We start from the raw sequence: 24,963 nt of genomic DNA, 5'->3' as shown, positions 1-24,963 counted from the left end.
TAAATATAATATTAGTAATTTATAATATTTATATTTATTTATTTATTTATTTAAATTATGAGCGAAAATAAATCAAAATTTTATGAAACCATTTAAATTTAAGCTTAATTAGGTTATTTTACAGCAAAGAGATAATTTAAATCATTTTAAATGATAAAATATCTTATTCAAATTTAAGGTTAAGAAGAAGATATATTAGTTTGGTTTTATCTAAATATTTACAATAAATTTATCATATCAATTAGTTTGATTGGCTTACTTAAATATCCATCAAAATTACTAAAAAATGGTTCATATTCTTGGGCACTAATTACAATAACTTTTGTTTTCTCCTCTATATGATTTTCTTCTTCATATTATCTAATGCACTTCAGACATTCGTAGCCGTCTAAAACTGGCATATTGAGATCCATAAATATGATTTGCTACCGATTTTATTTGTATGAATTTAAAGCTTCATTACCATTATAAGCATCAAAAATGTTAAGATTAATGTTCTTAGTTAAAATTTGTTTCAAACAGAAAATGTTAAATGGAGAGTCATCAGCAATAAGAACTTTAGAATAGTCTTACAATAAGGTTTTTAATATCTCAACTTACAGTTTTCTGTCATTTTAAACCCAGACCATTTATTTTTCGTTATTGTTCTCAATAAACTTATAATTACTTGCTAATTCTTTGAAGTTATGATGCTAAACTTAATCTTCTTCATAGTCTTCTTCACTTTCTTCACACATTTCCTCATCATCTTCTCTCCATTCGTCCGCAGCATTTGCGTTTTGTTCTTCTCTTTTATGAGAAATATTTTCCATTTTGTGTCCTACTTCATATATTTTAATTTAATTGACATCTTTTATTTCTTTAGTATTGTTTTAAGTAATAGATTTTGATATTTTATTAATAGAATTGTGTAGATTTTAAAATGATTCAATTTTATTTTACTATTTGTCTTCTTATTGCTACTTACTATTTAAAATATAGGTGCTTTTTTTATTGGATAATTAATTATAGTTATATCTTAGATTATTTACAAAAATCCCATTTTCTTAATTTTACAATTCAGGAATTGATTAAGCTATTTATATATCATGAAAGCTCTTGCTTTGATTTTGGAGATTGTGTTATTTGTCAATTTATTGGTGGATGTTTATTTCTTAATATTTAAATGTTTGTTAATTTTTATAAAGTTCATCATTTTCACCAAAATTTTCTGATAAACGATGCTCTAAGGCAAAAGATGATTCTTATAAATCTTACTTTGGTTATGGATTTTATTTTATACAAGATTATTATTCTTAGAATTTTGGAGCTACTCGAATAAACATATTTTTTGTTTTTTTCCTTTGAGCTTAGTCATCATTAAAAGCTTTATTGAAATCTTACAGTCCTTACATACAAAACTGATCTTTTGCATAATTTAAACAGCAGGAATCTTTGTTTCTCTTATCTATTTTTTTATAATCTGAAATGTTTATGGAGTTATTGAAATTCAAAGTAGTTTAAGTTTAATTTCCAATCCTGATTAATTTGCTAGATATAACATTTTCTGGTAATTAATATCCTAAGCTTTGTTAATGTTGTTGGCAACTATTTGTATCAGACTATAATTTTTGATTAGGATTATGAGAAAAAGAGTGTAACAAGCAATTCTCTGAGCAAAACTTATTGTTTTTCTGTTATTCCTCGACTTAGTTTGCCATACTTTGCTAAATGTGTGTTAATCGTTTTGAATTTTTTCTTGCATCTATAGTTTAAGATTTACAAAAGAGAAGTGACTTCTTTCTTCGATTGACTTCTTCAGTTTGCAGCTTTAAAGAATATGCTCTTTGTTAATTTAATAACTTATGTCTACTTCCTTTCAGTATAATATAATCTCTTTTTATTGATCTTTTTAAAGGTAAGAGTAATTAATGTTTTTGATCTAAATACTTACTAAAAGATGTTGAGTTTTGCTATTCTAATTATTATTATGAATTTAAAACAATCATAGAATTTATTTTTTGGTTTCCTACTTTTCTTTGCACCTAATTAGATTAAATTTCTCTTGAGAGAGGTTTTGAAATGCTATTCTTATTATATAAATTATCTGTTTTTACTTCTTAGCTTAAGTGATTCATGTTTTTAGGACTATTTTAACTTTTACTTTTTAATTCTTGTTGAGTGTTAAATTCAGATTTTTGAGATTTTTCTATTCCATTCTCATTTTTTTAAGAATAAGGAGATATACTTTACAATAATTAGCTTTGCTTTCCAGCTTAAGGAGTTAGTTTATTTATGCTCACTGGAGAAGGCACTATCTAAACATTTACTTAGCTATTATGTATGCTTATATGATTTTTTAATGGTTCTGTAAAAGTTACATCTCCTAAATGCTAGTTTTAGCCTTCTACTATTAATTTACTTTAATCTCTTAGCTTTTACTTGCTGCTTGTCATGAAAAAGTGTGCATTATCATAATTTGCCTTAGATTTTAGTGGTGATATTTAATTGTTGTATTATTGACCAACTTACTGATGTTCTACTAAATTTGTGTATATACAAAAAGTAAATTTCGATCCTTAATCTACCTTAGATTTAAGCTTAATCTCATGCCAAGGTCCTAGCTAATTATTTAATTATTTACAAATAGCTAATCCTAATCCTATTCCATGTCTGTTATTTGCTCTTTCCGAGTGATCAAAAGTATTAAAAAATTAGAAAAGCTTTTTTTGGATTTATTCAGATATACCTGTTCCTGTATCCTTTACAGAGATTTGAATGCAATCAATATACTTTTACTTAACTATGACTTCTATTTTTCCCTTTTGTTAGGTGAATTTCAAAGCATTTCCTATCAAATTAACGAGTATTTGTTTAATTCTTCTTTCATCTTGCATAATATAGTCTTATTGTAAATTAATGAATTTAGCACTGATGTTAATATTTTTCTACTCAGCTTGTATTTCAAACAAATCAAGTACATCAAGAATACACTAAGTTAAACATATTTCTTCAATAATTAGCCTGAACTTATCTCTCCTCAGCTATGAATAATCTAAAATATCATTAATTAAGCTCATAAGCATCTAAGAATTTTATAAAATAATTTTTCTTTATTTTTTATTTAGTCCTCCTAGCTCAAAGCTGTTTTCAAGGATCATAATTATGCTATTTAAAGGAGTTTTTAAGTCATGAGTAACAGTCGAAAGCATTTTATCTTTAAATCGTTCTATCTCACGTAATTTTTCATTAATTATTTTTAAGCTAATATCATTAAAAATGAGCAAAATTCCTTCTTCGTTTCCCCATAGACATCTCACCATTTATGTATCGAAAAAGAAAGCATTATCTTGCTATTATACTTAATTATTTTTATTCCTCTAGTCTTCCAGTTTTTAAAAGTTACTATTTTAACAATTTTCTTACTTTTAATTGTCAATAATATTTATAACTATACCATCTATGTTATCTACCTGCTTAACCCCATTTTGTTATTTTTAATCTGAAGGATTGTTGTATTATTAATAGTTTTGCTATTAGTTATTATTTTCAGTTTGACTGTTTTGAAAAGAAACCTGCCTTTATTAATGTCTATCCTCAGATTATTTATTTTTTTAAATGTGATTAATTAAGTTTTTTAGGTTTGATTAGCTTGGAAGTAGCATTTCTCTCTCTGTATTCCTTTAAGTATCTTCAGAAGCACAGATGATTTCATGTTAATTTTTCTTAGTTGTATCACAATTATTATTAATATGAGAATTTATGCTTATCTCATGCTTTTTAAAATCATTACTTGCGTTTCTCCTTTTCTCTGACTAAAGTAATTTGGCTTAACCTTATTCTACATCAACTGTATTTTAAGTATTAAGATTCTACCTATCTTCTCCTCCAAAATTTGCTGTAATTATTTTTGAGCGTTAATCTTAAATTGAGTTATTTTTATTTTTTTAATATTAATTTTAAGGTTTTTGATTTTCAAGGACATAATCTTTAGCTTCAGCAACATTGCAGATATCTTCTTTAATTTATAAATTATCCTATTTATTATTATCTTAAGTAGACTAAATATTTTCTTTTGGTTACATTTGTTATGATTACTATTGTTGTTACTATCCCAATAAAAAAGTAGGTGATAGCTACCTATAGAAACAGCTTAATTATTTTAGTGGTTTTTAATATTATTTTGTATTTTACTAATTATTTTGATCTTTTTATATTTTTGTTTTTGAAGATTGATTCGTAATAAAATTGTTTAAGCCATCTTTTTCTCCATTCTATTTATCTTCTATAAATTACTTCAAATAGTCGCTTAAGGTGCAGGTAGATTCTGTGGAATTTTAAGTAAAATCAGCAGTATTATCTAAATCCATAAATGTTTTGGAGTCGTTTTGGCTTGGATTAGGGTGTGAAACAATAATATTCTTAAATATATTATTGAATAATATTTAGTGTAAAGGAGACTCAGAGCAAATCCAATTTCCCTTTTACTGTTAAAAATCTTCCATATGAATTAGATCAGCAAAGGAGTATTGGAAATTCATATTAATTGTATTTTCAGAGATACTTTTTCTTTAAGTATCTACCCACTCTTTGATTTGAAACTGATCATAAAATTTTTTATTTACAAAATTAAAAACCAATCCACTATTTTCTAGTTTTTTATAAATGATCTAGTTATTATTACTGTTTTCTGTGCTGTTTCTGATATTTGTATCCAATTTAGTAACAGTCTATTCTTTTTAGATTCTATACTTTAATTCTGAGTTAGGAGTATTTAAGTTAGACTTTTATGTTTTAAATGTTTCAGGTATAATCTTACTACAAAAATTAATTATTTTATGCTTAAGTGATATTTTGCTCAATGCTTATTCTGAATTTTATTTTTTTTTTTTTGGAAATGTGACAAATACCATTGATTAAGGGATGTTCTCTTTTATAATTTTCTACCAATCAGCTAAACTCTTATTCTATAAAAATAACAAACAAAAATTTTCTTTCTCATACTTCTCCCACAAATAGAAGGCTATCACTAAAAAAATTGTTGATAGGTACAGTGGTACAAGGTAAGTAAACTTTAAATTTATTGGACTGTAACTCCAAAAAAATCCAATAAAACAAACAGCAAAAGCTGTAATTCCTCTTATATACCAATTTTAAAGAGATTAAAAAATAATACAGTGTAAGTGGCCATATCCAAGCCCAATAAGAAATATTTCAGATTTATTTTCGAGCAGAGAAAAAACAAAATCTTAGTAGTCGGAAAGTGAAAAAGATATATTTAGAATGATAGTTTAAATAATAATAAGAAGCTGCGACAGCTCTGGATACTTTATGTTAGCAATTAAACTAATAAAACAGATTGTTGTTGAGATGAATATTAAGTGAAAATCTTTATCATAAGCAGCCAATCTTATCGATAAAATGAACTAAATTATAAATAAGATAAGGCTACTTAGAAAATTTAATTTTTTTTAAATCGGCTTTTAGCGAGTATGAAACGCTTCTCGAAGATCCTACTCAAGAAAATTCAGCTAATATTTTCCAATCATATTTATTTTTATCTTCTAGTTATGCGTGCTCTTTTTTCTTCTAAATATTCCTATTAACTGCTGTAAAATATGCTATAGGTCCTCCCTATTTCTACTTTTTAAAATATTACTTTTCTGATAATGATAAAGAGTCACTCTATAATTTTTAATTCTGTTTCTTTATTCAATTTGCTATAAAATCTTCTGGTTTTAGTCTTTAATTTAATTGATTTACAATTTAATTTGTATATGTTTGTGTTATCTAATTAATCTATTGAATCAATATTTCGATCAAAAAATTATCCTTAATTAAAATCTTTTGATGTTTATCAATTTCATCGTTAAAGTTTATGCTTATTGGATCTCTCATTAAAATATTGCAATTAGCAGCTTACGATCATACATACTGCCAAAAAGTAAATTAATTATATGTGTGATCAATTTTGCTTTAAAAAAGCTACTAAATGTGTTTAAAATTAAATCTTCTTGTTTTTATATAAATATATTTATTATTTTATGACAATATTACATTAAAAAGAATACCTTTTGAAAAATTATTTTCTATTCAAAATTGATACATTTGTGCTTTTCAGTATTTTTGGATAATTAATTCTGAAATTATTTTTAAAAAAATATACTTAAGTGATGTATTTTTACACGAATAATCTAGTGATTAAGTAATTAACAAAGTGATAACAAAAATCAAACCATTAAAAAACTTCTATAGTGTATCTAATTAATTTTACAGCCAGTTATAATTGTAAGAATAATTTTTAATTATAACTAATATGATTCCTAACTGTATAAGCTATGAAAAACTGATTATTATTATTTTAATTTGTTAATAATTTTAAATTTATTTTTTTTAAAAGGTAATGAAAATTTTTTTTAGATTAATTTGCTAAATAAACTAATTTGAATAGTACGCTTAGATAAATATAACAAATTTTATGATAATTAATTTTAATTATTTAAATAGAAAAACAAGTATTTGATTGTAATCATATAATAATACAAAATTAATTACAAAAAATTACATTTTAGATAAGGAGATATTTCATTTAAAAATTTTAAAAATAATATTTTAACAAGCAATTGATGAGTTAAAATTTTATTTAACGCAACTAAAATTAAATATTTTGAACTTTTTCATTTGTAATATTTATTTACATCTTTAAAAATTACTTCAAATCTGATTGTACAAATATATTTAATATGCTTATAATTTTCTTTTATATTTTTGTCGATTTCTAAGAAGTTTGTATATTTATTTTTTGATAAGATTATCTTCTGAATAATAATACCACCAAATTACCTAATAATAATTGTTTTGATTGCTACTTAAAAAAAGAAAGGATAAAAATCAATAAAGTAATTGACTTCTTAGAATTCTATATAGAATTTTACAGCTAAAAAAAATGATCGTAAATATTATAGAACTTATCAAAAAATATTAATAAATTAATAAATAAAAAAGTGAAATATTGAAAGATAATTTATAAATAAATAACAATGAATAATTAATCGATTTTAAATTAAGTATTTTGATTGTTAGTAAATATCTTGTTATTTACTTTATTAAAAATATAAAATTATGCTATACCACAATTTTTAACCATAAATAATATCATAATAATTTGATAAATAAAAAATATTCAAAAGTCATCAGATTTAATATTATTTATATTCATTTATAGGGATTGACAAAGATAAAATTTTTAGCATTTTATATATATTTTATTGAAGCTCTATAATATTATGGCGCACTTAAATGAATATAATTTAACTATACTTAGCTCTAAAGGCGATGGGTTGAAGACATTTTTAAACACAATATGTAAATATATGTTTTACATATTGAAAAAACACATTATTTAATAAACTTTGACATTATTTTGTTTAAATTCAAATAAAAATATTATTTTTTTACAGGTAAAAGTGATAACCATGATAAATTAGTTATTCAAGATAAAAAAGGGAATGGATCAAATACATTTAAATTGCATTTGAATTAATAAGAGTAAATATTTTAGCATAAATACTAAAAAGGAATAGTTTTACTATTTTAAATATTATTAAAGCAAGATTCAACAATCAATAGGAATTATTTTGTTCTTTGATACAACAAGCATAGATTCATATTAATAGGCAATATAAAAGTAAATTAAATGTCTTTATTTTTAGAATTAATTGATGAATATTCTTTAATTGATTTATAATTCATCATTAGGTATCAATAAATAGCAGACTGTATTGATAAATAAAAATGTAATGTCTTTATGGTTGGAAATAAAATAGATTTAGAGGATTTTAGATAAATACAATTTCATGATGTAAATAATATTTTAATGATATTGATTACTTCAACCTTTCACATAAAAAATAAGATTTTATAACTTTTTATTTATTTTAATACTGAAGGCTAATAAATTTGCAGTTGAGAATGGACTATTTTGTATGTAAGTATCTAGCTAAAAGAAGGATGGAATAGAATATTTTCTAAATTTTTTAAAGAGTAGAACAGCATTGACAATAAAAAAAATTTAGAAATAAGCAAGTTTGTAAAATGTTTAAAACGGAGAAGAAGGAGTAAGTTGCACTCCTAAAAATGAAACTCAGAGCTTAGTTGAATTATAATTAAAAGAGTAAAATTCATAAAGCAACGTTATTCCTGAAATTTTAAGAGAAAGGTCTAAAACACCACCAAGTATTATAGAAGAAAATTTAAAGAAAAAGCAAGAGTTTGAATAAAAATAAGCATAAGGATTAAAAAATTTAATATAAAACGTACTATAACCTTCTCTGAAATCATAAACTAGCTCAGAGATAAACATTCATAAAGCTTAAGAAAAAGAGGGAAATCTAAATAAGCAATTAAGTAGTTAAAATAGCTTATTGGCAGATAATTAAATCTCTCAAATAGGTTAATAAGAATCAAATGAACAAACTCCAAATAAATCTAAAATGTAGAAAAATTCAAAAGATATATTAGAGGAGAATATACTAGTTTATTCATTCAATAATCCGAATTAAGAATTGGGTTTTCTTTCATTTAAAAAAGATTTAAACAATTAAAATTAATCAAATAAACTAGAAAATATGTAAAAAAGTAAAATAGAAAACAATATTTAATAATAAGAACAAAATACTATTAGCGAAGCTATTGCTTCTGATCAAGATTAAAATAAGTAATAAAACGAATTAAAAGGAACATTTTCACCAAATCCTAACCCAATTTAAACTAGTTAAATATAAAATTAGAAGGATGAAATCGTATAAAATCAAGATAATTAGCAACATTAAATTGAAATAAATAAGTTAAATTTAAATGAAGATAGCTTGAATATGAAATAGAATAATATAGCAGATATTAAAATAGACACACAACTAAATTAAAAAATACCTATTTAATAATAAGACTAAAATGTAAATTAAAGTAATTAATTCTAGGAAGAAGCCTCAAAAAAGGTAGTATTAGAAGCATCACAAAATTTGAAATAAGATAATTTACTAAAGTAAAAAGAAGAAATTCCACAAAAGTAGTAAAGAAAGTCTAATTTAAACAAAATAGACGAACTTCAAAAAAATTTAAAGAGATTAAAAGAGCTTGAAAAAAGTAAAGCTAACAAATCTAGAGTTGATTCAAGTTTATCTCAAAATTCAAATGCTTCTATTCCACTTATTGAATCTGTTTAAAAAGTATAAAATGTTCCTAAACCTATTGCTCAACTGGAAACAAATGATCAGCAGCATTCATAGACTAATGAATCTAACAACATCTAAGAATCTAATAAACTGATTTAAAAAAGCTAAAATTCATAAATAAGTGATTAAAATGATTAACATCTACTTTAGCATAATAATAAAGAAATATAACAAAATTCAAATTAAGACGCACAAAATAGTAAATATATCAAACAAAATATTAATTAAAATTAAAATGTGTAAAAGTTGTAAGATCTAGAAACTAATAGTTTATCCAATAAATCAATTTAGAATAGCATAACAAATATATAACCTTCACAAAATCAGATAGCCATTGCAGATAATTAATTAGGAACAGATTTATAAAATTAAAGCTAGATAAACAGACAATAAAACTTTTAAGATAATAAAAATTAAAATAATAACTTAAACCAAGGTTAAATACAACATGTAAATAATACAAATAATGGGCTTAGATCTGATAACCAATAAAGTTATAATGAACACTAGCTAAATGCAAATTTAGTAGAAAACAATTTACAAGTTCCTAAACATAAAGAATCAAACAACATGAATACTGATTCAACTGGTACATTTGGAAATAAAAATTCGATATACTCAATAAGTATCACTAATGCTTCAATAGATAACAGAAAGCAGTAGGCTTAAAATATGATGTAATCTGAAGTAATTTAAGAGTAAACTCCTATCTTTAGTCATTAGAATGCTTAAAATGATAGCTCAAAATATAGTAACGGCTAGTATGGTAGCTTAAATCAATTAAGTTCAAATTCTCAAAAAGACTCAAACAAATATAATAGATAAAAAAACAACATGATTGGCTCATTTGAAAGAAAACTTGTAGATGAAAATGATAACTATACTCCAACTAACTATTAAAAGCTAGCTCCTGTTAGGGAATCATATGATAAGGATCCAAAAATCCCATCTCTTATGGTTTAAAGTTATTTAACAAACTGCCACGGTGACGATGAAAACGAAGATGAAAGATACCGATAAAGCAAATCAGATCTAAGTAATTTAAAATCTGAAATTATCAGAAAACCTCTTCAGCTTGAGTAAATGAACATAAATGATAAAAATAGCCGAAGCAATACTCAGAGATAATTAGAAGATCTCGACAATTAAATAAAATAAATAATTTAAGGAGATGGCAATTAATCTACAACTTAATAAAATATGAATGATGAAGATGATAGTGAATTTTTTTCGGATATTAAATTTGCTGGTGATAAAATGCTTTAGACTAAAGAAAAAGTTGTTGTGAATCCTGACATCTTATACACAGAAAAAAAAAAGGAAAATAATATTAGATTTACTTAGAGTACATTTAACTAAAGTAACGAAGAAGACCAAATAAATCAAAAGAATTAATCTAATTAGATCAGATATGGTTAAGCTAGTAATGTCGGAAAAAGCAAGTAGCTTAAAAGTTAAGATGAAGAAGACGAGTCGTTTAGTGATGTAAGAATGTAACTAGTGCAGCTTAGCACTCCACCTAAAAATAAACTGGAAAAACCTTATCAAAGTATATAGTAAGATTAAGCTGTGAGTTTGAATGATCAAAATACCCATTTGATAAATAGCTTAACAACAAGTGATAAGAAGTAGTTATTAGCTTCATAATCATTAAGTTCTTATTAAAAAGAAAAAGATATGCAATATTTAAATTATATTCCATAAGAAGTAGAAGCTATTGATGAATAGAACGATACTTAAAATGTCTACTAGATTAATATAAGAGATAAAAAGAGTGATACATTTACTCACTTAAATAACTTAGATATAAAAAATCCTTTAATTGAAAGTTAAGAGTATGATTAGATGTAAAAACAGCTTGAAAAAGAAGGAAGAGCATCTGGTACTTTACACAAAAATGATTCAAATGAATAATTAAAATATAGTTCAAATAGAAATAATTAATAAAACATTTAAGGATATAATTAAAATAGCCCTTAAGTGCCAAGTTAACAAGAAATACAAAAAACATTTTAAACTCCCTAAAATTAAAAAAATATTAAAAAAGTTCATTTAAAATTAGAATAAAAAAATAAGCCTTAAGAGCTAAGTCTTTAATAATACACTCCTCCTCAAGATAAATTAGAAGGTGATTAATATTAATACTAAAAAAATAATGATAATTAATAAATACAACCAAGCTTGGACTAAGATAATTCGATCTAATAATATGAAAATAATATGTACAATGAATTGAAAAGAACACTTCATGACTAAGCAAGCAATAATTTTACTAATTTTAAGGTTACACCAAAAGGTGTGCCGGCTATAGAGACTTCTTTAATGAATAATTATACTTAAAAGGAAAAAAAAAAACAAAAATTATCAAATTTAAGTGGTTTATCTGCAAAGCAATTAAAAAATTTTGACTCTCCATAAGTCTTTAAGGTTGATTTATCAAAAAAAACAACTCCAAAAAGTGATTATTTTAGCTAGCCAAAGTTTTAATTTTATAGTCCTGCAAGTAAATTTAATTCAAGAGGATTTAGCAGTGGAACAAAAGGAGGAATAAATACAAGTAACACCATTCTAAATAGAGACTTAGCTTCTTCAATTGAGAGTTAGGAGGGAGTAGATTAGTTTTTAACAAATAACAGCGCTAACGATGTAGAAGTTTTCTATACTTAAGATGAGTTTTTAAATAACTATAGCTCGGCTGATTAAAATTATAGACATAATATTTATGATCAATATAAGTCTCATATAAGAGGATGTAGAAGTCCAAGCTCCTATCAAACAAAAAAGCATAAAGATTTAATAACATTAAATGTTGATTTTGATGGTCAGGTATAATTTCAATAAAATTCTTTCTTTTTCATTACAACTTAGAGAAATAGGGAATAAAATTTATTAAATTTCATTCAAATTCAATCTTAATAATAGACAATTTTTAAATTTAATATTATGAATGACAAATAATTTTTATGTTTGAATTGACATCTTTTTATTTATTGACGAACGAAATCATAATTTTAGTGAAGATAATTCACTGTTTTCGTCATTAAAGAAATTATCTTTTTTTTTAAAAAATTCTTTTTATTCTTCTATTTTAAATTTATTTGTTTCTTTTTCCCATTTTTTTAATCAAAAATTGAAAATTGTCAATTTCTAAGTGAAAGAAAAATTTTTATTTAATAATTGTTTTGTATCAAAGTGTCATTCAAAGTAATTAAAGTATCATTCACTCATTCATATTACATTTAATCATTTCTTTATAATTTTATTAAGCTTATTCCTCTATCATTTTTATTATTTATCCGACCCCCACTAATAAATAAATGCATGACTTAAACAAAAAACCAAATATAGCACAAAAACTGATAAAAACCATAGAACAAATTTAATAGCTTCCTTTTTTTTTCTCTTTGACTTTGAACAATTTTTTTTTTACTTAGTGTGTTATTTTTTATTTCAAAAAAAATTGATTAAAATATAAAACATTAGGATTTAGAAGTAAAAGTATATTCAGATGATACTGCCTTTACTATTGGAGAAAGAATATGTATGTCTCTTTAGAAAATGATAACAAGATCTCAAATGAAGAACTTAGCTGCTATTATTTAAAAACGTATAAATGATTACACTCAGTCGCTTCAGTAAATAGTAGAAGAAATCGAAGATAAAAGTAAATGTTTTTAAAATACATTTTTTATATTTATTACTTTTTTTGAATTATTAAATTTGAGAAAAAATTAAGAAAACAATTGTCTGTTTCTTTCTTAACTTACAATTTATGATTTTGAAAATTCACTTGTAATTTATTTCTTTAAGCTCAATATTTTTTTACTTAAATTAGAACTCAAAGAAAAAGATGCCATAGATCGATATATTAGAGATAGGAATTTAAGAGAAAATATTTTAAATCCTCTACCTTAAAAACAAAAAATGGGATTAAATGATAGTAAAAAAGATGAAATAATAGGGAAATTAACAGTAGAATTGAACCCAAATAGTAAAAAATAAGCAACTATTCGTATAAGAGAAAATGATGACCCTTATGAATTAGCCTTTTCGTTTATAAATACATATAATATAAAAAAGAATAAAATTAGCTTTTTAGTCGAGAAAATAGGATAGATTTAAAATGAATATAGGGTTTAATAAAGCTTGAAAGAAAAGACATAAAGATTATCTGTATAAACTGCTTATAATGATGTTTAGTAGAAATCTTTCAAAGATATTTAAGGATATTATTCTGTAAATTGTTATTGTTGATAATTTAATATTAATAATTTCTTTCCATTTAATATAAATACAGGCAGAGTAACTTTCAAATTTGAGTCCATAAAATATATATACCCCTTAAAACAAAATAAGTAGTAGTCCAATCAACTATAATTCGTAATAAATTTAAGAAAAAGGATAGACAGAATTGTTTAGAGTAAATCTAGACAAAGGGAATGGAGATTATATTAAAATAATTGTTAGAGAAGGTGACAATTTAAAGCAGTAATTCATTTGCATTCCTTTCTTTTACTAGAAACATTTAAATTCTGATGATTTATAAACCAAAACTAACCAATATTTAAATTTAAACAAAAGACTTGCATATTAAGTAGCCACTGACAATTAGCTTAATAGTAATGCATATTAAAAAATTCTTAAAACTTTGGAGAGTGCATATAAGGTAAGAAATTTCAACCATTTCATTAGCAAAATATTTATAAATTTTAAAAAAAAGTGATCAATATATTTTTTTATAATAAATTTTAACTTTTTAAAAGAAAAGAAGCAAGCAAAAAGCATTAAATATTATAATTTTTTAATCAGATTTTGGAGTCCTCTCCAAAAAAAATTGCTATTACTCCCCCTTTTTTTATGAAATGATGATGATTAATAATAATGATACTTATTTTAAAAAGGAGAAACATTAATTTCTTACATTTTATCAATTTATAAATTAGAATTTTTTAGAGAATCAATGGCAGGCTATTTGATGAAGAAGTTGAAAACAAAAATAAATGCAAAGGCATAAAATTAATGTAAAAAAATTAGATAGAAGTTGATGAGATGATTGTAGGAATAAAATTAGTGCAAAATGGAAAATTAAAGGAAAAAATCTTGAAACAACTTAATTTAAATAAATATTATACACCAAAATTTGGAATGGTAAATTAAAAAAATGTTATGTGTGTATATTTTAATATTATGCAATCAGAAGAAAGACGTAATATAGAGAAGACAGCATTTATATTTGAATTATACTTTTTTTTACGTAATTTAGCATACAAAAAAGTCACAATCAATACTTTTTTTATTTATTAATTTGTATGCAATACCCCTTTTTAGATTTAATATATATTAAAACTCAATTATATTATAATTATCAATCTTCTTCATTTTCTTTCATTTTATAATAGCAATTAAGCTTATTTTTATTTTATTTTTTTAAAATTTCCTTTTATTTAGTTTTATTATTTAACAAATTACTTAAATTTATACAGAGCCAGATTGTTTTAAATGTAACTGTGTAAAATTCTAATGTATTTTTAAATTCTTTTCATCAAATCAACAAAACTTAGTTTTCATTATATGAAAATTAATTGTATTAGAGTATTTTTTTGTCTTGCATTTATTTATATCCTTGAAAAACATAGTATTTAGATAGATTATCAAAATACTTGCCAATATTTTCATTTAAAAACAAATGGATAATATATTTTACTTACAGATGTTTCAATCTAACAATTTGCGCTTATTTATTTGTAAGATTTAGAGGGTAGGTTTAATAGCAAAAAACACTTTGTTAAAAGAAAGCAAGAAGAATTATTAATTTATATGTGTCAAAATCTTAAAGAATTAAGAAATTTATTTAATTAATTAATTGAATCACTTTTAAAGCCAGTTTTCTGTCTAATTCATTGCATTCATTATATTTAGAAATTAGATTCAAGGAAAAAAAAATTGTTCAAAGAATAATTATTCGCTCATAAACAAAAAACAAATTAAAGACAATTATTATCAAATATAAAAATTAAAAATTATCTAAAACAAAAAAGAAAAATCACAAAAGGGATAAAAATACTATTATAACTGCCCTCTTAAAAAATAATACTTCCTATAAAAGAATTTCATTCTTAAGAACTTATCCATCTCTAATCGGTATTTTCTTGAAAAGATTCATCATCGCCATCACAGCTTTAAGTTTATAAATATTACTTACTACCAAAATAAAATAAAAATGCTTCCTTCAAACATTAAGAGTGCTTTTTCACTCTTCTAAATCCCAAAATTGCTTTCTCAATAAGATTAACTTTTGCTTCTAGCTTAATAAACTTAATAATAAATTGAATAGCAATAACAACAGCCCTAATAAATTAAATAGCAACCATCTTAACAACAAATAAAACTCTAACAACAATAACAATTCTAAATTTAAAAATCTCCCGCAAGCATTACTGCTCCTATTATCCCTCAGCCTCAATCACAAGCAATTTAACATTAAAGTATTTAGGCCTTAAATCCAATCTAAAACGTAGCTGCTTCTTAATAGCTTGGCATCGATTTAGAATTATTCAATTAAAATTTGTTTTATCAAGCTGTTTTCGCTGGGAAAGACTTAGAATCCCATTTGGATGCAGTTTTAAAAAAGAAGCAAAAGCTTGAAAATTTAACTGACTACTTTGCTGGATTTTAGTTCCCTAACTTCATAAAATTAATTGGAACAATTACTCTCTCTTCTTTGCAAAGTAATTAAAAAAATTATACAAAATACACAGAATCTAATTATTTGACTCTCTTTTATTTATTTACTTTCTCTTTTTATTCTATATATTTTCCAAATTTATTTTAATTTTAGAGACATCTCAATCAATTCATTGATTTTTCTCACTTTTGCTTAGTTAAAAATTTAGCTTAAGGATGATAAATAACATGGATTCTATGCTTAACTATACCCATAAACAATTAAATTTTCTGCTAGAACTTAATATCATTCCAATCCCCTTAAGCATAAATATAATGATTGTATACATTTCAATGGAGCGAAAAATATTTTTAGCAGGTTATTTTTACTAAAAAATAAAAAAATTGATATTATATGTGTACAAAAATTAACAAACAAAAATCCAATTTTATTAAGAAGCAATAAAATCTGGGTTGATGAATAACCTTTTTGAAGTTTAATTGTAAGGATTTTGTATGATAATACTAGATTTAAGTGAAATTAATAAGATACAAAAATTCAAAAATTAATTAAAATTTAAGATAATGAATGAATGTTCAATACGCATTATTAAATAAAAGAAAAGATTTTTTGGAGAGTTGAATAAATATATAAATGAATGATCAATATTTAAATAATTTAATTAATTTGAGGCTTTATGTAAGTCTGATTAAGTTATTAAAATTTCTTTTATTATTTAATAGGAACTATGGAATAAGGAGACTTGACTATTATCAATGAATTAATTGAGAATCCTATGAAAATAATTTTAAAAGAAAGCGTATGGAAATTGGTCACTCAAGTTATCAATAAAAAATAATTCCAATATGAAGACAAAATACAAGATAATTACTATAAAGAATTATCTTAAATGCTTATTTTCAAGTAGGAAGTCGCTGAAATGATTTTCTCCTTCTTCGCTGACAAACAAAATATGATTACTCTTGGAAGCCTAAATAATTTCTACTAAATGCTCTAATCTTCTAGTAATAATTCTGTAGAAGCATAGGGAAATAACAAAGCAACTGAAGCTTAAAGACGCGCATTGGCCCAACAAAAGAGCAATGAAATTTATGGCAATTTATGCTTTTAGTAATTTGGAGGTTAAATTTACAAGATAAGCCGTCAAAGTTTCCATGATTAATTTGATGCCTCTATTAACTAACTTGTCTCCTACTTTGAAAAGTAAAATACTATTGTGTGCTTTATTAAACGTTCCTCTCGATCTAAGTTGAACTTCCGTGAAGATGAACTCCTTTAAAGCTATCTTAAGTTAATGGGTGATTTCAAATAAACTAATCTTAAGAATTTCTTAAATAACTTATGTAATGACATCTTTGAATAGAATGAATCAATTGAAAAGCACAATTTCTTATCCAAAGTTAACTCTATTCACTCTAACACTAATTCAAAAATTGTTTTTACTCTTCTTGAAATTATTCGCATTGAGTTAGATCTTGTTCATTAAGAAGAATTTATTTAATTCTTCCTAAAAAATGTTAACTTCAACCAAGAACTTTAGACAGGAGCTAATCAATCTAATGGCTAAGCTGCCAATAATTCTAATGAATCTTCTAATTACTATCTTAAGACTATTGATAAGCTTTTAAATAAATGTGTCTTCAATGGAGATGAAAAATGTGATTGCAAAAAGTGTTAATGGTAAATTAAAATTTTGTAAATTTAATAATGATTTTAAACAAAACTCATATATAAATTAATAGCATAAGAAGAAATAGAAACTCTGCAAAAGAATCACAAAAGAAAAAAAGAGAAGCCCTTTAATAAATCGGCCCTCTCCTTGAAAAGTAGGAGTTACTTGAAAAGAAAGTAATGAGCTTTATTGCATTTATTTCATAAAATTAATTAATATTTTTAAAAAATAAAAAGATTTAAGAATTAGAATCTGAGAATACCATATTGAAAAATATTATCACAAAAATATCAAATTGTGCAAATGTTCAAGAAATTTTCTAACCCATAAGTAAAATTATCTCTTACCAACTCAAAGAAGAAGATGAACCTAGTAATCACGATCTTAGTGAAGTTGAAGGTGCAAAGCCCTCTAAGAAACTATGCACAGCTAATTCTAAAGAAGGTTCCTCTTGCTCCTTGGATATTTAAAACAATAGATCTCAATCTGCAACAATTTCAGTTTAAAGCAAGTTATAAAATTTAAATGAACTACAACAATAATGAAGAAATAAATGAGCTTCATACTTATTATATTTTGATTTAATTGAATCTTATAAAAAGATGAAATTAAACAAATACAATTAACCATTTTTACTTCTAACTAAAAACTTCCTCTGTGTGCAAAAATAATTTAAAAAAAAATGATTATTTCAGAAATTTAATAATAATAATAACTACAATAAAAACAATAATAACAATGTTTTAAAATATAAATTTTTGGATAGAAATAAAGAATTAATTAGTATATAATGAACTATATATATTATAAATAAAAAATAATTTAATTAACTATATAATTATTAAAATAGTATTTAAAATAACATAGCTAGTTCATATTTATTTAAGATCTGTATCAATTTTCTCAAATATATTACATTAAATCAACTAGCATGCACATCTTTTCCATAATTTCATTTTTTATATATTCTATGCTAATTTTGTAATTAGATTATTTATCTTAATTATTGTCACAAATATTATCTAATTTATTCATTATTAAAGTACTCAACTAATTAAATAAGTATTTAATGATTAAAATTAATTCATACTGAAATTTTTTTCTTAATTCATAAAATTATCTTGTTTAAAATGCTATTTTTATTACGTTAATTAAATTGAATGCTTAATGTTTAAAAAATTTGTTTAAAATAATTACTGTTTATGAAATTATTATAGAGAGGTAGGTAGGCACATATAAATTATGCAATATTTTAGATTTATTAGAAAACCAAGTTAACTTTTATGTAAAATCATTAACTATGTATGCCTGTGAAGAAAAGAAAAAGTTGGCTATTGCGTTAAAAAATTAACAAATTAAAATAATATTGTCTATGACTATTTATTTAATAGAATCATGAATGCAAAATTTCAGTATCTAAATAAAAAAGATATTTAATTAAATTCATAGAAACTAGTTTGTAATTAATTAAATATATTATTAGCGTATAGCTTTCTGTTTAAAAATAAGATAATAGGAATAATTTAATAGATTTTTTAAGTTAAATGAGCAAAATTACAGCAGAATTAATATAAAACTCTTCATAAACTATTAATCCACTAAATGAAAGACAATTAGATTTGAAAGGTTGATATAATTATCATTAATATTTGAGTTTCATAGCATTTCAAAATATAAATATATATTAATCAGATCAATTAATTCTATTAAACATTAATTTATATTAAGAAAATGCAAATTAAATTGTGCAATAAATTTAAATTTTTTATTAATCTACATTAATAGGTTTAAAAATATACGTTATCGAAAACTTGGGTGCAACTTTGGTAATATTCTGATTGAATTTATCTAAAGCTAAAAGAATATTTTATGACATTAAAAAGGACTTCTTTGATTGCATTGATTTGAGTGATAATGAAATTAAAAAGCTTGGAAACTTCTCTATCCTTTTAAGGTATTAATTTTTATAATATATATTTAACTTGTTAGCAAAGAATAGCTTTAAATTTTAGTTATAATAAATGTTTTTATAATATTCAATACTTATTGTAGCAAAGAACAAAAATCTTATTAATTTTTCATATTAATTATGGAAATAAAGAATAATTAATAGAAATTATATTAATTGATATTTAAAATCCTAAAATAATTAGATTAAAGACATTGATTTTAAATAATAATAAAATTTCAAAAATCTCTAACATAGGTGATTCTTTACCTTCTCTAGAAAATTTGTGTATGATGAATAATAGAATTGTAGATTTAAAAGAAATCGACCATTTATATAACTGCAAGAATCTCAAAAGACTTGTACTTTATAATAACGTTGTAACTTAGGTAATTTAAATTATTATTAGCAAATAAATTTATTTTGTGTTTATGTGAAATTTATTTTATTAAAGAAAAGAAAACTTATTGAAAATTATTATATTTTTAGGCTCCTGATTACAGACTTTATGTTATTTCTAGAATACCAACCTTAAGATTCCTTGATTTCTAAAAAGTTACATAAAAAGAAAGAGAATAAGCTAAAGCTAAGTTTGACTTTGATAGTGAAAAGCAAAAGATGGAAGAAGAGGAAGGCAAGCTATTTAAAGATAAAAAAGAAAAAATAAGAGTAAATTATTTTTTTAATAGATAAACAGATAGACATATGCAAAATATTTATTTTTTATTTATAAAGTAATTAATAGAAAATGCATAAACTGCTGAAGAAATAAATAGAATTGAATTACTATTAAAATCAGGTGAATTAAAAAGTGCCAAATTATTTGAAGAAACTCTCTCTTAATTAAATTGAAATTAATTAAAAAATAATTTTATTTAATATATTTTTATGGCTAGTAAAAAAATTTATTTGTATTAAATTGTTGGTGATTTCAAATTTTATTTAGCTTATAAATTAATAAGGAAAGTAAGTAAATAAGTTACTTTAAAGAATTAAAATTGTTTTTAAATAAAAAAATAATTAAGAATAAATAATAAATCATTTTTCTTATTTTTAATTTTATACACAAAATAAATAAAATGTTTACAATTTTAACAAAAAATCAATTCAAAATATTTAGATTATACCAAAAATTCTAGAAACAGTTTATTTATTACATCAAAATAAAATTTTAAACAAAGTTTGATTTCAAATTGTCAATTAATAATCTTTAAATGATTGTTTCTGGAAAGATATGAATGTATTTATATCTAAAATTATCTTTTAAATTATAAATTATTAAATAATTAATAAATTAGTTAATAAATGTGAGTTTGCAAATTTGTTTGTTACTATTTTATATTTACAAACAGATTTTTTAAGGAAAAACCAAATTCTTATTGCTATTATTGTGGAATGATTGATAAATTAATATGGAAAAATATTTAATGAATAATAAATTAATTTAAAGTATATACTTTTCAGTAAAATTGTTTTTTATTTATATAAGTTAAAATTTTATTATAAAACTAGATATTTATTTATTTTGAAAAAAAAAAAGAAAGAATGGTCATAGTAAATTATCAAATCTCATCAAATTTTTTTATGAGTTACAATGTTATATTTACTATCCAAATTATAGCAATAAAATTCTTATAAAAACTAAATATAAATGATATTTTTGGTTTTATAATAAATAAAAAATGATTAAAGCCAAAAGTAAAAATAGTGTTGAATATTTCCTCTTTTCCTTGAAATAAAATTCCATAAAATGATTTTTATTTGAACTTTGTTTTTTTATGTTTTATTTTCTTAGATTTTATTCAGTTATTCTTGAAGTCAAAAGCATAACCAGAAAACAAAAACAGGATGTATTTTTGATTTCTTAGGATATTTCCTACATAATATTAAATCTTATATCAAGCTTTAAATATACATACAATTGTGATGACAAAAAAGAAAAATTCAGAATTTTTTCAGGAAATAAATAAGTAAATAAAAAATTTAATACGATATATATATACACAGTTAAAATTCAACTCTGATAATATATATCTTCTTTTTTAAAGGATACAAAATCAAAATAAATCAACATTAAAAAAAATAAAAAGATTAACTAAAAATACGCATATTACTGTGGAAATAAATGATCAATAAATTACTTATAGCAAACAGAGGTGAAATAGCATGTAGAGTTATTCGTACTGCTAAGAAGTAATTAAAAAATAGTTTGATAATCATTTTTTAATCGCATAAAGAAATTGCTTAGCCTACTTCTTATTCTAAAATACTTTGTTTACACAAGGAGAATTTGCGATTAATAATTTAGATTAGTAAATTATGAAGCCCTAAACAATAAAATTTTTTTAATCAATCATAGGATGGGTATTAAAACAGTAGCCATTTATTCAGATATTGATAGAGATAGCAAATTCGTTAGCATGGCTGATCAAGCTTACAGAGTTGGTCCTGCACCTTCATGTATTATTACTATCATCATTATTAATTTAGAATTAAAGCTATGCAGAATATTTAAATTATATGCAATATTAAAAAAAAATATTTCATTTTCATTCTACATTTTTTTAAAATATCTTTTTCTTAATATAAAGTGTAAAGCTATTTGAATTCATAGAAGATAATAGAAATTGCTCACGACTCTAACTGTTCAGCTATTCATCCTGGTTTCGGTTTCTTATCAGAAAATGCAGACTTTGCTGATGAATGTACAACAAACAAAATTGTAATTCAAATTTCTTTCTTCAATTTATATTTGTCTATGATCAAAGAGAAGCAAGAATTAATTATTTTACCATGACTAAATTTATAGAATAATTTTCAACTGACTTTTTTTATAAAAAATTAGATTTTTGTTGGTCCTCCAACTGATGCAATTAGAAAAATGGGTTCTAAGAGTGAATCTAAAATCATTATGACTAATGCAAAAGTAAATAATATGCAAAATTTCCATGTATGAATAGAATTAAATTATTCAATATTATTAGGTCCCAGTAGTCCCTGGTTATCATGGAGAAAACTAAGATAAAGATTAGTAATTAAATAGATAAAAAAATTAAAAAATTTATTCATTTATTTTTTATTAAAAATTAAAGCCTCTTTGAGTAAGCTCGTTCTATTGGATTCCCTGTATTAATTAAGGCTGTCTTAGGTGGTGGTGGTAAGGGTATGCGTATCGTTACTAAGGAAAGCGAATTTTTTGAAGCTTTAGAAAGTGCCAAAAGAGAATCTTTGAAAGCTTTTAAAGATGACAGAGTCTTAATTGAAAAATATATCTAAAAGCCAAGACATATTGAAGTTTAAGTAAGCCTATTTAAAAACCTATAAAACAAATTCAAAATAATTTAATTGATAATTAGGTTTTTGGTGATCATCATGGCAATTATGTACATCTGTTTGAAAGAGATTGCTCAATTTAAAGAAGACATTAAAAAGTCATTGAAGAAGCTCCTTCAAATATTAATTGGGATCTCAGAAATAGCATTGGTATGTATAGCTGAATTTAATAAGTTTTTAATCATAATAAAATTAATATAGGTTCAAGTGCTGTTGATGCTGCTAAGGCTGTTGGATATTATAATGCTGGTACAGTTGAATTTATTTTCGATTTGATTTCAAATCAATATTACTTCATGGAAATGAACACAAGATTATAAGTTGAACATCCTATATCTGAAATGATTACAGGAGAAGATTTTGTTGAATGGTAATTAAGAGTTGCTTAAGGCGAAAAATTACCCAAGACCCAAGATTAGTTAAAAATTAGAGGTCATTCTATTGAAGCAAGAATTTATTCTGAAGATCCTTACAATAATTTCCTTCCTGGTAATGGTAACCTCGAATTCTTTAGAGAGCCTAAGGAGGAACCTGGTGTTATTAGATTAGAAAGTGGTGTAAGAGAAGGTGATGACATCTCTATCTTCTACGACCCTATGATTGCTAAGCTTGTTGTTTGGGGTAAGGATAGATCTGCTGCTATCGGAACACTTAACAAAGCTTTAAGTAAGAGAAATAAAATTTTATTTGATTTACATATAAATATTATCAAATAGATGACTACAAGGTTGTAGGATTACCAACAAACTTGAGATTCTTAAGAACATGCAGTCAACATCCTGATTTCTTGAAGGGTGAATATGATACTGGTTTTATTGAGAAGCACAAAAAGGATCTTCTTTAACAAGTAATCAACAAATAACAAACAAGTATATTCAAATTAGCTTAAATATTAATTTTTAAATAGGTTACTAAAATTGAAAACCAATACATCATGAGTGCAGTTGTTAGCAAGATTTCTTAAAATTTAAAAAATACTAAGCTTCACTCAACTCTCTAAAACTTTAGATTGAATCATCATAAATCTGAAAACTTTATCTTAAAGGCTTCTGCAGCTTTTATCAATACCGAATTAAAGGTAAATAAATAAATTTAAAAATCATACATAATTGATAAGATAATAATTTAACATATAATTAAAGTACGAAGTTAATGTTGAATATCCTGGAAATGGTTTGATGAATATAACTATTAAAAATCCTTCTAAGCATACTGTTATTAAGAGATTTGAAAATGTTGCTTACACTCTCACTACTGAATCTCAAATCAATATTACCTCCTCAGAAAACACTGTTAACACAGATGTAATTAAATTTTTACTTAATATTAGAAAATTATAAAATAAGAATAAATATTAAATAATAGTTCCTTATCAGAGGTGAAGATTGTGTTGTATTTAACGAGTTTGGTGATGCACTTCACTTTACTTTCGAAAACAATTTAGTAGAAAACAGATCTTCTACTTCAAATGATACTCAAGACCCTAACATTATTAAAGCTCCTATGCCTTGCACTCTTGTTAAAGTAAATGTTAAATAAGGAGATAAAGTTAGTGCTGGCTAACCTATTGTCATCCTTGAAGCAATGAAGATGGAAGTAAAAACATATTTTTTAAATAAATATTATAAAATAGTAATAATAAAATTTTTTTTAAATTAGCATGTAATTAAAGCTAAAAAGGATGGTGTTGTTAAAGCTGTTAAATTCAGAGATGGCGAATTCGTTCAAGCTGGTAAGTTGATTGTAGAATTAGAGTGATTCATTCATTCATTCAAAAAGGAAGTTATTAATTGTATAAATAAATCATGTGATATGAATAATAAAATCCGTAAAAAATGGAATTCTTTATTTTTAATTTATTGTTTATTTGTGTCATTATAAATTTAAGAAATTTGGCTAAATAGTTTTAAAATTCGTTCATTCAAAAAAAAATTTTATTATTAGTTAAAATATCCAAAGTAAATATTTTATTTTTTCTCAATAATATTTAGAAATGGAACATAAATTTCCTTAACAATAATAATTTATTTATTAATTTATTTTTAGTTTAAAATTATCCTTAAATTAATTATTTTTTGATATATTTAGATAGATATATAGATTAATAAATAAA

General features: G+C 23.2%; 5 protein-coding genes across 5 annotated transcripts; 4 read left to right on the top strand and 1 right to left on the bottom strand. All coding sequences in view use genetic code 6, as the record gives it.

Annotated features, from left to right (window-relative positions):
- Window positions 1–167: 167 nt before the first annotated feature.
- TTHERM_00502280 (ATPase, histidine kinase-, DNA gyrase B) lies at window positions 168–4,892 on the bottom strand (the record flags this gene model as incomplete). Its single annotated transcript, XM_001022282.2, has 1 exon — window positions 168–4,892. One exon carries the CDS (start codon window positions 4,890–4,892, stop codon window positions 168–170), a length of 4,725 nt encoding a protein of 1,574 aa, XP_001022282.2.
- Window positions 4,893–7,265: 2,373 nt separating this feature from the next.
- TTHERM_00502270 (Ras family protein) lies at window positions 7,266–14,188 on the top strand (the record flags this gene model as incomplete). Its single annotated transcript, XM_001022281.2, has 10 exons — window positions 7,266–7,344; window positions 7,440–7,527; window positions 7,589–7,666; window positions 7,738–7,840; window positions 7,929–12,038; window positions 12,696–12,876; window positions 13,048–13,448; window positions 13,510–13,700; window positions 13,794–13,878; window positions 14,156–14,188. The coding sequence occupies 10 exons, from the start codon at window positions 7,266–7,268 to the stop codon at window positions 14,186–14,188; spliced, it is 5,349 nt and encodes a 1,782-aa protein (XP_001022281.2).
- Window positions 14,189–15,078: 890 nt separating this feature from the next.
- TTHERM_00502260 (hypothetical protein) lies at window positions 15,079–18,114 on the top strand (the record flags this gene model as incomplete). Its single annotated transcript, XM_001022280.3, has 4 exons — window positions 15,079–15,940; window positions 16,620–17,577; window positions 17,640–17,745; window positions 17,806–18,114. The coding sequence occupies exons 1-4, from the start codon at window positions 15,433–15,435 to the stop codon at window positions 18,112–18,114; spliced, it is 1,881 nt and encodes a 626-aa protein (XP_001022280.2). The 5' UTR covers window positions 15,079–15,432.
- Window positions 18,115–19,113: 999 nt separating this feature from the next.
- Window positions 19,114–20,369, top strand: TTHERM_00502250 (U2 small nuclear ribonucleoprotein A; the record flags this gene model as incomplete). Its single annotated transcript, XM_001022279.3, has 6 exons — window positions 19,114–19,195; window positions 19,355–19,395; window positions 19,453–19,523; window positions 19,723–19,906; window positions 20,007–20,186; window positions 20,253–20,369. 6 exons carry the CDS (start codon window positions 19,114–19,116, stop codon window positions 20,367–20,369), a joined length of 675 nt encoding a protein of 224 aa, XP_001022279.1.
- A 1,273-nt stretch (window positions 20,370–21,642) lies between these two features.
- Window positions 21,643–24,608, top strand: TTHERM_00502240 (methylcrotonoyl-CoA carboxylase subunit alpha; the record flags this gene model as incomplete). Its single annotated transcript, XM_001022278.3, has 13 exons — window positions 21,643–21,710; window positions 21,877–21,977; window positions 22,109–22,239; window positions 22,363–22,443; window positions 22,502–22,548; window positions 22,610–22,817; window positions 22,874–23,000; window positions 23,052–23,516; window positions 23,567–23,697; window positions 23,758–23,928; window positions 23,993–24,154; window positions 24,216–24,446; window positions 24,510–24,608. 13 exons carry the CDS (start codon window positions 21,643–21,645, stop codon window positions 24,606–24,608), a joined length of 2,022 nt encoding a protein of 673 aa, XP_001022278.1.
- Between the last annotated feature and the right edge of the window lie 355 nt (window positions 24,609–24,963).

The sequence above is a fragment of the Tetrahymena thermophila genome (genome assembly GCF_000189635.1).
Source record: "Tetrahymena thermophila SB210 genomic scaffold scf_8254487, whole genome shotgun sequence".
NCBI classification, from domain to species: Eukaryota; Ciliophora; class Oligohymenophorea; order Hymenostomatida; family Tetrahymenidae; genus Tetrahymena; species Tetrahymena thermophila.
This window is presented reverse-complemented; position numbering and strand designations above follow the sequence as displayed.